This window comes from Zonotrichia albicollis, chromosome 2, assembly GCF_047830755.1.
Source record: "Zonotrichia albicollis isolate bZonAlb1 chromosome 2, bZonAlb1.hap1, whole genome shotgun sequence".
In the NCBI taxonomy this organism is placed as follows: Eukaryota; Metazoa; Chordata; class Aves; order Passeriformes; family Passerellidae; genus Zonotrichia; species Zonotrichia albicollis.
Window position 1 is genome coordinate 115,885,797 of NC_133820.1, and position 14,370 is coordinate 115,900,166.

The window sequence follows — 14,370 nt, forward strand, 5'->3', positions numbered from 1 at the left end:
CTGCTGTTGCTTGGGGCCCTGAGAGCTGCTCTGCAATTGTCCAACATCAGGCCAGGTCCATGCTGCTGCTTGGGAAAGACCAGAAAGCAAAGCAGACATTTCAATTCTTGAGCATCCTGACTGATTGAAGGTGGAGATCCACAAGGCTGCTGTTCTACCTCCATTCCAACAGCATCAGCTTTCTGAGATGGGAGAGATAAGGAAGACACAAAACACTCTCCCTTCCTTGAACAGTTTAGAAAACATTTGGATACATTAAAAGTGCAATCCATGTATTGTAAGCTAACACTAAAACAAGCTGCATCCCTACTTGGTGCCAGCCAGCTGTAAGATTTTTTTCATAACCTCTTAAACCATCATTTGCTACATCTGCTTTCCCACAAGAAAAAAATCCTAATTTATAATCATATACTCCCTTTCCAATTTCTTAAGATACCTATACCTACAATTTATCAAAAGCAGATGTAGGGCAAGAAAAGACAGTAGGGAGTAAGAAAACAATAAAATACAAGTCTGACTTAATAATTTGTGACATCAAACCCCTACAAGAGCCAATGCTGTAAGAAACTATGTGATAGATGAGTAATGTGATGGTTGACTCTCACCATTAAAAGGCAAATATCATGTCTATATGTTAAGAGAAGTTTTATAGATTTATAGTTATGTTTTACCTCCCCTTGTGTTATTATCAGGGAGTGGCCTGGGTTTGGGACATTTGGGATGGTCAGCTTGTCACTATGGCAGCACCTGACCTCCAATCCAGATTTGAGGAAGTGAATTCCAGCACTGGACAGCAAAGAAGAAGTCCATGGACAGAACTTTGGGAGGGGGTAAAGAGTTAAAAGGTGAAACCTCCATTGTGTGGGTGAGCTCATGGTGGGAGAGATCCTCTGCTCCTGGTGCCATTATATTTTCACAATTCAATCTTCTGTTGTATTTTTGATAAGGTTTTAATAAACCTTTTAAAGTTTTTTAAAGTGAGTATCATTTTTCACACTCACACAAGTGAGTGATGCAGCACAGATAACTTTCCATCATTCACTCAAACAGTTCTGAGTCCTACAAATGTAAATCACTTATACATGTATGCCTTATGTTTACACTGGAGAGTCCACACTTAAGCCTTACACATTTAAGACTCAAATTAAGCTTTAAAATAATCAAGTCCATGTGGATTTGTGGTCTGCAACAGCAAATGCTTTGAGCTATTTGGAAAGAGGCAAGGCGAGGCGAGGAGAACACGTCTTTCAAATGGGCAGGTTCCAGCCTCCAGTTTGAGGAATACTTAAGGAAGCTAGCTAGGAGACAGATCACCTTCAATACTCACAAGGCATGAATGGAAGAGGAGAGCCTTAAAGTGAAACTCAGTTTTTTTGAGAAATTAAGCAACAAATGTGAGATGTCTCTAGTTCCAACTCCAATTCACAGATTTAATGCCAGTTAAATGGATGGATTTATGGGTTCGTTTTTTTAATTCAAAAAACAAATGTGGCAAATTAGAAAGGAAGCTTCTTTTTGCTCTTTCTCAGTTTGTGATTACAGAAACCTTGCTGCCAGGGCACACAATCATATTCAAGACACTGTATTTAGTAAAAAAGGTAAATTAGATGCAAATCAAATTTCTAAAGGGCATAAACACGTCAAGATGACTCCTGCCAGGTGGACAGTAACACCAGAATAACTCAACAGGCATTTCCTTACAAACCTTCACAGAAGTTTCAAATCTCACTCTGAGACCGTGAGCAAGCCTAAGACTGGGATTCACCAAACAACTGAAAAGGATGCTGCACAAAATCAGACTGAAAGTGTTCCAGGCTCCACCCAAAAAGAGACCAGGTGCTCTCCACTTGATTGTGTTCTTCACTCAAGGCCACACAACTGATAAAGTGCTTGTGACAGCAGAGCACAGGCTTATGGAATGGAGGAAGGAGGTGAAACACCAGCCAATATTCAGGTGACTCATCTTTCAAAGCTGCATACTGCTGCACTTTCCTCCTGGAAGCCACCTCCAAATTCAAATCTGAGTCTTCTTCCAAGGGAAGCAGAATTCTGCAGCTGTAGTAGTGAAAATCCCCACCTAACAGGGATGGTCATAATGCTTTCCTGAGACTTCTGCAGCTTCTTGGACATTTGTGCACTTCCTGCCTTGCCCTGCTTTAATGAGCAAATTTATTAGAGCATTTTACCCACGACAAGATCTTTAACTCTGTTTAATTTGTTCTCAGTCAAAATTTTGCCTTGACTTTCTCTGGTGTGGTTGGATAGTTCTGAGGATTTTAGAGACATGACTGCATTCACCAAAATCTTTGCCCAGGCTGAGAGAGAAAGCCACTCACAGCACCATTCTCATGGCCATATCCAGGACAAAGGTGTAAAAAAAGAAACAGTCCTGATGTTCACAAAATCCTCCTTCTTAACAACTTTCAGGTATCCATCAGTAAATACTTAGATTCTCCTTTGGTGGAGATAGCACTAAATAGCACTTTGCTATTTAGATTAATGATAAGTAAGACATTTTCTACAATGAGGATGGTGAAACAACAGCACAGGTTGTTCAAGGTGGTAGTAGGTACCCCATCCCTGGAAGTGTTCAAGGCCAGGTTGGATGGGACTTGGAGCAACCTGGTCAGCCATGGCAGGCAGGCAGGATGATCTTTAAAGGTCCCTTTGAACCCAAACTATTGAACAATTCTACAACATGCTGGTTTTCATCCAGAACCAGAAAAAGGACTGGGTTCTGACTTCTCAGTATTGCTTCATTAACACCATCTTTTACACACTGTCACAAATAAAGAAGCAGAATAAAGCTACTTTTTAAGCCCTGCACAGCTTTGTGTAATTCCTCTCAAAAGAGCTTTGAAACAAAATTTGACCAAGAGCTAGCAATATATCAAAGCTAAAAATGTGCCACTGCAGGGGTAGCTTATTGCATATGGCATATTAGGAAAATTGAAGATCAGAGCAGCAGCAGACTTAAACATGTGCTGCTCTTATGCTTCATGGACTGTTTCAACTTGCTATGACCCATGCTACTCTCCGGTACAGATTTTGGCAAAAGGCAGACTTGTAAGTTTATTGTTCTAATGACTGAATAGCCTCAGTTCCCATACAGCTCAGCACCACAGAGGTAAAATGCATGGGAAGACACTTGTCCAGAAGTCTGATGCCACCAATAAAAATCCTTAAGGAACCTATCATGATAGAAAAAAAAAAATCAGATCCGAGTTTTTATCTCCATTGCTACTTCTCAGGAAGCCCCCACAGCACAATTCCAACCCACTAAGTTTTCAGACCAAGAAGAATCACACTTGTTAAACTGTTCATCCATTTCAGTACTGCTTAATTAAGCACACAGAGGCACTCTAGAGGTCTGATTCCAGCTCCTATTTATTCATCCTGGCCTTAGGCCTCCTGGATTTGCCTGTCCAAAGCCAAGGGGGGATGCCTGCCTGGTCTTGGCTGCCTATTGGGTACAAAGTGCCAAGTCTTCCAGGTGCAAATCTTTCCTCTTTAGAAACAAACCTGGCCATCACAAAATTCCCCCCCTGACATTTATCACTAGCAAAGGGATGTTTGAGCAGAGGAACTTGGTGATTTAAGAGCAAGTAAGAGGAATCCTACAACCTTTTTCACACTTAAGATGGTGTATCTCTGCATCAACTAGGAGAAGATGATGGCAGCAGCAGTAGCAACACTGAAGTCCAAAAGTCTGCAATGTGATTGCCAAGATACTCTCAGAAAAAGCTAGGGCAAGGCACTGCAAGAGTGTCAGGTTATTTATTAGTGATCACCTTTCCTGAGCCATTCACATGCTACAAAAAGATGGTGACGGTTCCACTGTGTGAACATCAATAACACCAATGTTTAGAGGTTTTGGTCACAGCTGAGTTGGGACCCCTCTCAAGTAAAGGACAGCAAAGAGAAAAGCCAGAAACAGGAGGCTTAATTATCAGTGCATCTTCTAAAATTTAACTAGATGTTTTCTTATCTCTATGCAGCTACCAGCATGCCACAAAGAATAGGGTAGCAGAAAGCAACTCTTTTCCATGTAATCCCATCTACTTCCTAGCTCCATTGAGTTCACTTCTTTCATGCAGATGAAGACAGAAGTAGAGGAACTTCAAGGAAGTTCAAAAGGCAGTACAGCTTTGTGTGGCTTACATCTGGATTTATCAGATGCTGTGCAACTCTTTCAACACCACAGCCAGTGATGAGATGTCTTCTTCCTGCCTTCCCTTCTTTTCACCCCAGTAAACAACTGGAAGCCTAAAGTTTGGAACTGCTACTAAATCCAGCATACAATAGCAAAGTCTGGCTGAGCTCCTGGCACACAGGACACTGACTCTGTTCAAGATGGGCTGGTTTACACAAGACAAGTCAATGTACCTGAGATACACCTCAGCACTGAGCAGCCTAAGCCCACAAAGCCCTTGTGCTGCTGTAACATTCCCTACTCAGAGCTTATGAAAAAGTTTCACTTTCAGCATTATTTCCATGTGTTAAAAATAGCTGCACAAAGCTATTACATGTAGATTTGGCATATGCAAACCCAGGGACTACAGTCTCAGAGAAACTACACTGAGGAGCTACTAATAAGTTTTTCAGCTCCACAGCAGCCTACATTGACCATATATTTTGTCTTAATTTCTAGTTTCAAAGATCAAGTTCTGTTTGTTCAATAAAACCGTTAATAAAGATGGAAGAATTAAAACAAAAGCAAAATAGCTGTTTAAAAGCATCTTCCCTAAATTAAGCAGAGCTAAACAAAAGCTGATTTTATAACATGCCAACATGTTTTAGCCATGGTCACTAGAAGGTGATTTTATGAACATCTCAGTTTCAGATCACAGAGAAACACTACCAATATTTGTATTCTTAAAAAATATCTCTTCAGTGATGAGACATGCACTCTTCTTTAAGTGAACAGTTATATTACAGATGGCAAACCCTGAAGCAAACTCTGTCACTTGAAGCATACCCCTGCCCCATGAGAGATAAATCCCCAGAAGTATCATTCAAATCAAATTCTGCCAGATTAGACACTAATAATATTAAGCAGCTGCCTGGAGCGAGTCCTTTTACCCAGCCCAGCACTCAAATGATGCCAATGTCAGATTCTGTTGTTGGTTTTCTTGTAAAAGAACACTGTTTTAAAGCAAAAACACAAGCAAAATGTCTTCAATCTGCACTAAGTGGCTGACTAACCACCACAAACACACCATGCCATCTGCTGAAGAACAGTTAAGCCATAGAGACAGCAGTTCTGAGTGGAGTAATAAAAACTGCTGGAAGCAAAACTTCAAAGGGGCAGATTTTCACTAGTTCTTAGAGTCCTCTTTGCCTTCAGGAAGAATATGGGAGGATTTCAGGCAGTCACATGCTTAGAGACACAAATCAATTGCTCTGTGTCACAACAAAACAAAAAAGCAGTTGCAGAATACACTATATTAATTTTTGTATTTAGACATTGAAGTAAAATTTTATTACATAGCATTTTAAGCCCTTTCTTTAGTGATCTCATCTTCCCAACACTACTTAATACTACATGTCTATTTTTCAAAGCTTTAGGAAAAGGCAGGCTAGAAAACCAAGAGAATCCTAAATTTAAACCTATTCCCATTAGTGCTGCAAACGTGCTCAGAACTTGATTATTGAGACATGTCCAGAACATGACCTCAGATGAATCTGGCCCATCCTGAGTGCTGTGTGAAAGTTTTTACTGTATAACCCATTACTATCAGCAACATAATGTTTAGAAAGTCTTCAAATTACCTTTTTTCAAGAAACACAAACCTCAAAATTCGAGCTTTCCAGTTGATGTGGTGAATTTTTGTTAGTTAGCCCTTTTAAAGCAAGTGGCTGGAAGAACATTTGTCACTTTCTTATGGCAAACAACTTCCAAGCAACACCATGTTTGCCTGAGGATATTGTCCCTGGCCCCAGAACAAGAAGGGTCATGAGCTGCAGAGGTGCTGAAATGTTTTTTGGGTAAAGAGGAGTTGGCTGAACATTTCACTTTTTCCTCCTGTTTAACTGACTTATAAATCCACGTAACTCAGCATCTGAACACAAGCACTACTTTAATCCAATGCACAAAAAAAGTTCTATTGTTCACACACTCTGTCATTCCCAATTAATTTTATTCATCAATTTGAGCCAAGCATACACTTTTCATTAAGGTCAATTCACAAGCTTCATAAATTTGAACTATTCACTTCTGAGGAAAAAACTACATCACATCTTCCCCCAAAAGCAGTTTTGAAACACAGATCAATCACAGAAGTTCTCACAGTGCAGCCAAGAGTTAGGGGATGAGCTAGAACCAGTTCTCTCCATTTTGGCTATCAGTGGCTTTGCCACATCTGGCAGCACAGTATCACCACAACTGGGACTCAGATGCCACTGTCACCAAGATTTGCTTCCTTTTGTAAAAGTTTAAATAAAGCCAGTACAAGCTGTTCTTAATATCCACATTTATTGTGAAAACATTAGGAAACCATATGTGCAGCCTGTGAATTTTTATTACAAACAGATATCTTATCATGAGAAACTCTTCAAAACATGGGATTTATGTGACCAGATGCAAATCTTTATGGTGTGGACACCTCAGTACTCTCTTTACAGCCAATGGACAGAAGAAGGAAGAGAGCAGCTCATTTCCTCCTGTCTTAGGTTGCAAATGCAAGATGTGGCTGGGGGTGTGTATTCTATTGCCATCTGTTAGATGTGGGGCAGTTTCTGCTGTTACTTGGGCCACCTGTTAAAAGCAGGTGGGGCAGTTTTTCTTCATCTCTTCCACTACCAATCCTCCCTCTGGGAGAGATCTGCTGTTAATGTGCCATTGAGTGTCACTGCAGGGCTGATAAAATTACAGCATCCCATTGTGAGATGCTCTGCCCAGGGGCTGGAGCCAAGCATTCCTACCTGGGTATAATCTGAGACTTGGAACGCCACAAGCAACCTTTTTCCACTGGATTCCCAAAGGAAGACCAGGCCCATCTACACCACCACTGGACCTTCAGAGGAAGATTACACCCTTCTACAGGACCACTGCTCCAACAGAACCACATCTGACACCCCAGGAGCACTGCAGCCACCATTTAATTGGACTGCTACCAACACCCTGACCCACAGTGTGCCAGGTTGTATTCTGACTCTGTCAGTGTTGTTTTGTATTACTGCATTTTTTTTTTAATTTTTAATTTTTTTCCTAATAAATAACTGTTATTCTACTCCCATATCTTTGCCTAAGATCCCCTTAATTTCAAAATTTTAATAATTTGGAGGGAGGTGGTTTGCATTTTCTGTTTCAAGTGAGGCTCCAGCCTTCCTTAGCAGACACCTGTCTTTACAAACCAAAACACCTCCCAAGAACTTAGACACATCCTATCTAATGAATCATAACTCAAATTATGCCCATCTCTCTCTTTTGTTCAAAGAGGAACACACTCATACAAACTATCTTTGGGAAGAGTTCATGGGTTGGCTATTTAAGCATGGACTGCTGGAGGAGGTGGCAAACCAAACTGCTTGGTAGGAGAAAAAGGACACCAACAAAAAGTGACTAGAGATTGTTTTAAACAAACACCATCACCAGGCTTTTCAGCTTGATATCAAAGCTAAGCAGCAGTATAGAAAATGCAAACAGAGTTAATGTGAGAGGGAATAGAAAGGATTCTAAACTACACAGATGACTCTGCTTAGTTCCTGATGAACTTTCCTAACTACAATGAAATCAGACAAAAGACACCTAGGCAGAGTCACAAATTACAGCTTCTCACTTCTGCTGGAACTAAACAAGGCAATGTAAACCCCTTGATATGGTATGCAGAGTCCACTAAAACACAATAAGCAGCTGGCCTGGTTCTGAGACTTGGAAAACACCATTCCTTTTGGGACAAAATAGAAAAGGAGAATTTCTCAGCTCAGAGACAAAACTTAATAGAAATTAAACTCAACAGCATGCCTAGGCACTGTGAGAGACTTGAGCCTGGTCTCTCACATCCCCAAAACAAAGAGAAGCTCCAGTAGTCAGGGCTCAAAACAGCACTGGTCATTCAACAAGGTGACCTTTATCACAGCTGACATCTTAATTTCTTGTCAGCCTGAGGAAAAACAGTCAGGCATGTTCAGAAGAAGGATTACAGATCAATTACACAGAGCTAGACAGGAGTCAAGTTCATGACCATAGTGAGTCTTTTTGCTGCATTTGTCTTCATATATAGAGGTGTACACAAAACGTGAAAAACACTCCTGAATGAAGTAATCAGGGTACACTGCACACGTTTTCCTTTTTCTGTCTAACAAAGAGTTAATGTTAGGTAGTACAAGTTCTCTTCTAGTGGACTGTGCCAGAATGTAATCAGAACTTCCTAATACGCCCCCTGGTTGATTCCCACTAAAAGCACAGAAAACAAACATTTAGAAAGCAGCCTTCAGTTTAAATATGCTTTACAGAATCAAGAAAGAGAACAGTGAAATTCTAAGAGAGCTTAAATAAGGACATCTGAAATAGGCAACCTAAGCTGACTTTTCCTCTCTCTTCAGACAGGCAACACTGACACCTACTGTCAACACTGTCAAACGGATTTAACTTGCACAACTGATTTAAAAAGTCAAATGTTTACATAGACTTTTGAAAGCATATTAAACATTACCTATTCAAAGGTTTCCTTCATAGCACATTACTGCCTTTACTGCAGAACCGAAGTTATTAGCCTGTCGTGTAAAATACCATCTAAATAGAGATTCCTCAAAACCAACTTACTGATAGTGGTGGACCACAATTATACTTTTTCATAACTAATATTTTTGAACTACTATAATTACAGCAGATCTGAAAAAGGACATCTTGTTTAACTTAATACTAGCACTTTATGTTTTTTATCACCACAGATCTACACAACAGAAGCCCAGTGACGACCACTGAACACACCACAGCCCAGCTCCTCACCACATGAGTATATTGGCACAACCTGGATATCTCCTTTGGACATTCCATACCAGAATGTTGGGGTTTTTTAATATTTGGAAAGATTCCTCCCACACAGACACTACAGAAGTTACAATAGCTACACAAAATAACATCAAAAACCTCACCTAAGCAAAGAGAAGACATCGTAAGAGTTACGAACACAGCTCTGATCCACCTGGAGAAGACTGTTCTTCAGGGTACCTGAGTGATCCTTGAGGAAAAGAAGGAATATTACTTTAAAATAAATTTAAAAAAAACCATCTTGAGTAAGTGCATGCACTTTTAGTAGAATAAAGATCTTGCATTAAATTTAAATTTAAATCTGTCTTTCCACATGTTTTATCTATGGTAGGTAGAAACAATTTAAGGTGGCAATAATACCACTTACCTATAAAGGAATAAAAATATCAGTTTATCTACGTTCTAGCACATAGTGTTGTTTTCTTGAACTTTATAAACCATAACTGTCTGAATTTTATGCACAGAAACACTGAAAAATGCAACTGACAGCACTGCCATTCCTCAGCTTCACACCTGAGAGCCCCCTCAGTCATGTGAAAGAGAATTACATGAACATGAGATAAAGCTCCATCCTTTATCCGTGCTGTAACACATTAAAAGATCAAAGTAATCTCAGTTTTGAGTTCACAAGTTTCTGGAAGTTACAAAGTAAGAATGAGGTAAGGTTGTTCTTTTAAGAGACCAGAGTATCCATTCTGTTCAAAAGGTATCAAAACAGTAAGAGAAAAATAGCAAAACAGCAATTCCACATGCTGCAGATGTCAGACATTGAGCTTTTCCATATCAGGCAGTGTCATACAAATTCCTAGAAAAGCTGCAAATTTTGAAGAGTTGCTTTACATGATAAAGTAAATTTCAAGCAGGTCAAGCCACTGGCAGCACTTGTAAGACTATGGATTGCAGGGAAAAAAGGCACTTTAGAGTAAAAAGCAGCCCTATCTCATACCTGTGATCAGGCAGCTTTCCAACAGACAGAGAAGGATTCTGAGTACCACAATCCCTGCCTAAAGTGTCTTTCCTGCCCCAACAAGAGTCTGTCTCCATACAGAAGATGTTGAAATTCAGAAGTAAACATCAACATCTCCTGACACAATTGTGTTAACCATAGACCACACAGCAGACATTCCTTTCCATCAAAAATAGGGTTCCATCTAAATAATCTAAATAATTCTGAGATCTACACATTGTGTAGCACCATCCTACTGCTGCAGAGGCACCATCCCAGCAGCTCTCTCAGCTCCTCATTTTCATACCCAAGACACTGGATGCTAAATGCTGAAATCCAGACATCTCTCCATTAAAAAAATACCAAATTAAAAACATCTTAATGTCTGTCTGAAAGAACTAGGATGGTGGAAAACTGAAAATGCACAAGTTACCATCATCACCATGTCCTTTCCTTGGAAGTGTTTAAGGCTATGTTGGATGGGGCTTGGAGCAACCTGATCTAGAGGGAGGTGTCCCTGCCCATGACAGGGGGCTGGAATGAGATGGTCTTGAAGATCCCTTGCAACCCAAACAATTCTATGATATGATTCTATAACCAAAACCAAGAAGTACCTTTAAACCTTATGAGCTAGGGAACAAGTCCTGACAACAATCAGAAAAAGAAGACAATGTTCCCATCTTTGAATTCAGGCCCAGGCTGTCAGTATTGAAATCTTGAAAAACAACTGCATCATGCTTCAGGAAAACTGAATGCAGAAACTGCAGCTGTGTGTCAAGGAGACATTTCCTCTCCAACCACACAACCTATCTGGACAGTACTGCCACCAACAATTTGAGATTAAAAAAAACCCATCAGAGGCACAATTTACAACAGGTAAGTTTAAAATTCCTCATCATCAATGAGGTAATCAGAGACAGTATTGGATGAAGAGGCACAAATACTACAGTGGATTCTTGAGGAAAAAAACCCATGGGGTAAAACAGGTGCAGCATGAGCAAATAAATAGCATACCATGAAAGACCTACAAACTCTAGGCTTCAGACTGATAACCAAAACTTTGTGGCTTTATACATGCCATGAAAATGAGTCTTAACAACCACATCACTTTCAATATGTCCTATGTCTGAAAGACCTGTCTGCCTCAAAAAATACAGTCAAAGCTTATTTTCAGTAACTAGAGGGTTTTTGGACCCTAAATGCTACACTTCAAGTCTTTTGAAAACATCACAGATATCCACACAACCAAGGCAAGATATTAGTTTGTATCTGTCATGTCAAAAAACTATTCCTCTCAAAACAAAGCATTTTAATGTTATGAGCATCCAAATGTGAAAAATCAATCTCACAGGTTGAATTTCAGTTTGTCACTAGTACCAACAACTCAGAACAAGTACACCCTTACCTTCTGTTCAAATGAAGCTCCATAATAACCATCATTGAGACCAAAAATAATCTCATTTGGGTTTCTTGCATGGATCTGTAGGGAAGGAAGAAAACAAACCAGTTTACACCCAGCTTACTGCAAATTTTCACATCAAATGAGCACAAATTGCTCCAAGAGTCTAAGGCAGTTTTTCATCATTTGTAATTCTAAAAGTACACAAAAACTCACAGAAAACTGAATTTAACATGGAAAAATCACAGCTTTAGCAATAGTCACCATGCTCAGCCATTCTACTTTGAACTCAGAAACACCAGACAGAGTATCTTTGCTATTACTGCATTTCCAGGTGACAAAAATAAATTAAGATAGCTAGAAACTAACCAGAGGTAAGACTCAAGAGGTCGATGTGGAGAAGAGAAGGCTCCAGGGAGACCTTCTAGCCCCTGCCAGTGGCTCAGGGAGCTCCAAGAGAGCTGGAGAGGGACCTTGGACAAGGGGGAATGACTTGTCCCTGCCAGAGGGCAGGGTTAGATGTGATATTGGAAGAAATTCTTGGCTGTGAGGGTGGTGAGGCCCTGGCACAGGTTGCCCACAGGAGATGTGACTGCCCCATGCCTGGAAGGGGACCATGATGGGCAGGGCTCAGAGCAACCTGGTCTAGTGGAAGGTGTCTCCACTCACAGCTGGGGGTGGAACTGGATGATATTTAAGGTCTCTTCCAACCCCAACCACTACATGATTTTATGATTTAAAGCTCTGATGTAAGCTAACACGAATATCTGTAATCAAACTTTAAAGTACAATCTTTAAACACATTGATTTCCTTTCTCAGCATTCTATTTACTAATTCATCCAGATGTTTTGTTTCCTGAAGAAAAAAGTTGAGAAAAAAATAGTTTCACATTACCTGCTGGCCCAAGTACTTTAATCCATCTAAATTGACCTTCCATTCAATCAAAAGCTGAAAGTGTTCCTTCTTGCCACCCCAGATCCTCACAACAAAACAAGAGACAGAGGTATCAAGATGATCAGGCATTATTCCAAAGTCCAGACTCCTCCATGTTGGATTCTAAGTATTCAAAGAAGGATAAATACAGTTAAAACAAGCTGAAACTAGTCCATAAATTGACATTTCAGAAAGCACCAAAGCCTACCTCAAAGATTTTTAAAAATCTTAAGAATGAGGAACAACAGCCATTTCAAGCTCTGCTGCTTCCTTACACGGTTTGCTAGAGAGAATTCCTCAGTTAAAAGGTACACGCTGTAAAGTACTTCAGAAACTGTGAATGGGTTTTGCTTCCTTCCATTACAAGACCTCAAAGAATTTACTTCAGAAATTACTAATTCAGTTTAACCAAATAAGGAACTTTCAAAATGGAAGTAATGTTCCTTTCAGAGTTACAATTCAGCTTCTGAAAACCAGAGTATAGCATGTATCCCCAAAGTTAAATGCTGATATATTCCCCAATAATTAAATTTGCAGAATTTGCTGACGTATTTGTTCACATTCTTCTCCTCTTGACTGATGCTCAATCCTCAAATGCTGTCACTAAAAGCTCATCTTTACTCCACGAGATCAGACTTGCACCTGGAGCTTTTCAGAACCAGCACACATTAAGCTAAACTGCAAATTCTACCAGAACACAGACTTACAAAGATTCCAAGAATTTTTTGACTCATCTCTAACAACATCTAAAGAACTGACCCAAGCTGTAACAAAACCAAGTCAATCCAACATTACTAGTGCCAAGAGACAACAGGGTGTCCAAAAGCAGAAATGGAAAAGTGCTTTTATTTATATTTATTTCTCTCCCTCCTCTGCTGAACACAGAAACAGCAGCTCTTGCAAAACAAAAGGTAGAAACCCACCACCCCATGAAAGAACCTGCCTTCCCTTCTAGTGCTTAAGCAGCTTGGAAAAGGCCAAGCATCCCTGAACTGGAGTCAGTTTGAAACAGGATGCCTCTGAAAAGAAGGGAGAGGCAAAGTTACCTAGTAAGGATTACAGAAGAAATGCATTAACCAAGTCCTCCTAACAAGAAAGAATATTTCATAGCTATTCAGGCATAAGAATACCAGGTCATTCAAATACCTATAGGTTATATACAGGATGTCCTCAAGACATCTTTTATTTAGATTTTTGTTATTCCATCTCTTTTATCCTGTGGTTAGTTTCCCTTTTTGTTTTTCCTGATTTAGAATAGACAGAACTAAAAATCCTAACAAGAAAAACTGGATAAGTTAGCAGCCTTGAGTAAGCAGACAGCTCTTCCTTCATTCAAGGAGGGTTTCAAAGCATTCACCCAGGGTGCTATAAATGGAGCAGTTCTACCTTATTAATGCAGGCATTAAAAAGTCTTCAGCAGGTTTTCAAACTCCCCTAGCTAATATTTGCAACATCCTACTCCTATTCTATTATTATCCTTCCTCAGTAACTAAACAGTAATAAACTGTTTAGTTCTGGCCCCTTCATTCATCTAAACTGAAAAATTTAGAAAATTTAACATGTTTTTAAACTTCAGCTTCTAACAGCTATTAGCTCTTCAAAGAATACATGTATATTTCTGGCAGGTACATGTTCCTTGCTGTTTTCCTACACAACATGAAGATGTTAATAGAAATCAGCATTTCTACTACTCAGCAGCTCCCTATTCTAACCCTCATGAAAAGACCCTGAAAAGGAGAAGAACACACTGCTCCTAACAGAACCAAACAGTGGAAAAACACATTAAACAGTTATGGTATTCAGCAGAGAAATCAATATACTGCACTAAATACACAACTTTTTAAACAAAGTTTTTCCACATCAAAGTAACTTACCAGAGAATTCTTGATCACCTCACTCTTATAAAATTCTGAAGAAAAATAAGTAAAAAAACACCTTTAGATTAGCTTAAACACTGATACAAATCTTAGTATTTGAAACAGAAAAAAACAAAATAAGTAACAATCAAGGAGGACAAATGTTAATGGATCCAGTTTATTAGTAACCAATTCATAAGAGACTTTGAAATGCAGTCATACTTTTGACTAGAATTACTC

The 14,370-nt window shown here is 39.5% G+C and overlaps 1 protein-coding gene across 1 annotated transcript in view; it reads right to left on the reverse strand.

The window, feature by feature from the left end:
* Nucleotides 1-14,370, reverse strand: part of UVRAG (UV radiation resistance associated) — an 88,971-nt gene that overhangs the window by 57,608 nt on the left and 16,993 nt on the right. The window contains exons 3-6 of the mRNA XM_074536144.1: nucleotides 14,149-14,183; nucleotides 12,236-12,397; nucleotides 11,347-11,421; nucleotides 9,100-9,185 (exon numbers count right to left, since the gene is read on the reverse strand). Coding sequence (XP_074392245.1) covers nucleotides 9,100-9,185; nucleotides 11,347-11,421; nucleotides 12,236-12,397; nucleotides 14,149-14,183 — 358 coding nt within the window. The remainder of the gene's footprint in view (nucleotides 1-9,099; nucleotides 9,186-11,346; nucleotides 11,422-12,235; nucleotides 12,398-14,148; nucleotides 14,184-14,370) is intronic.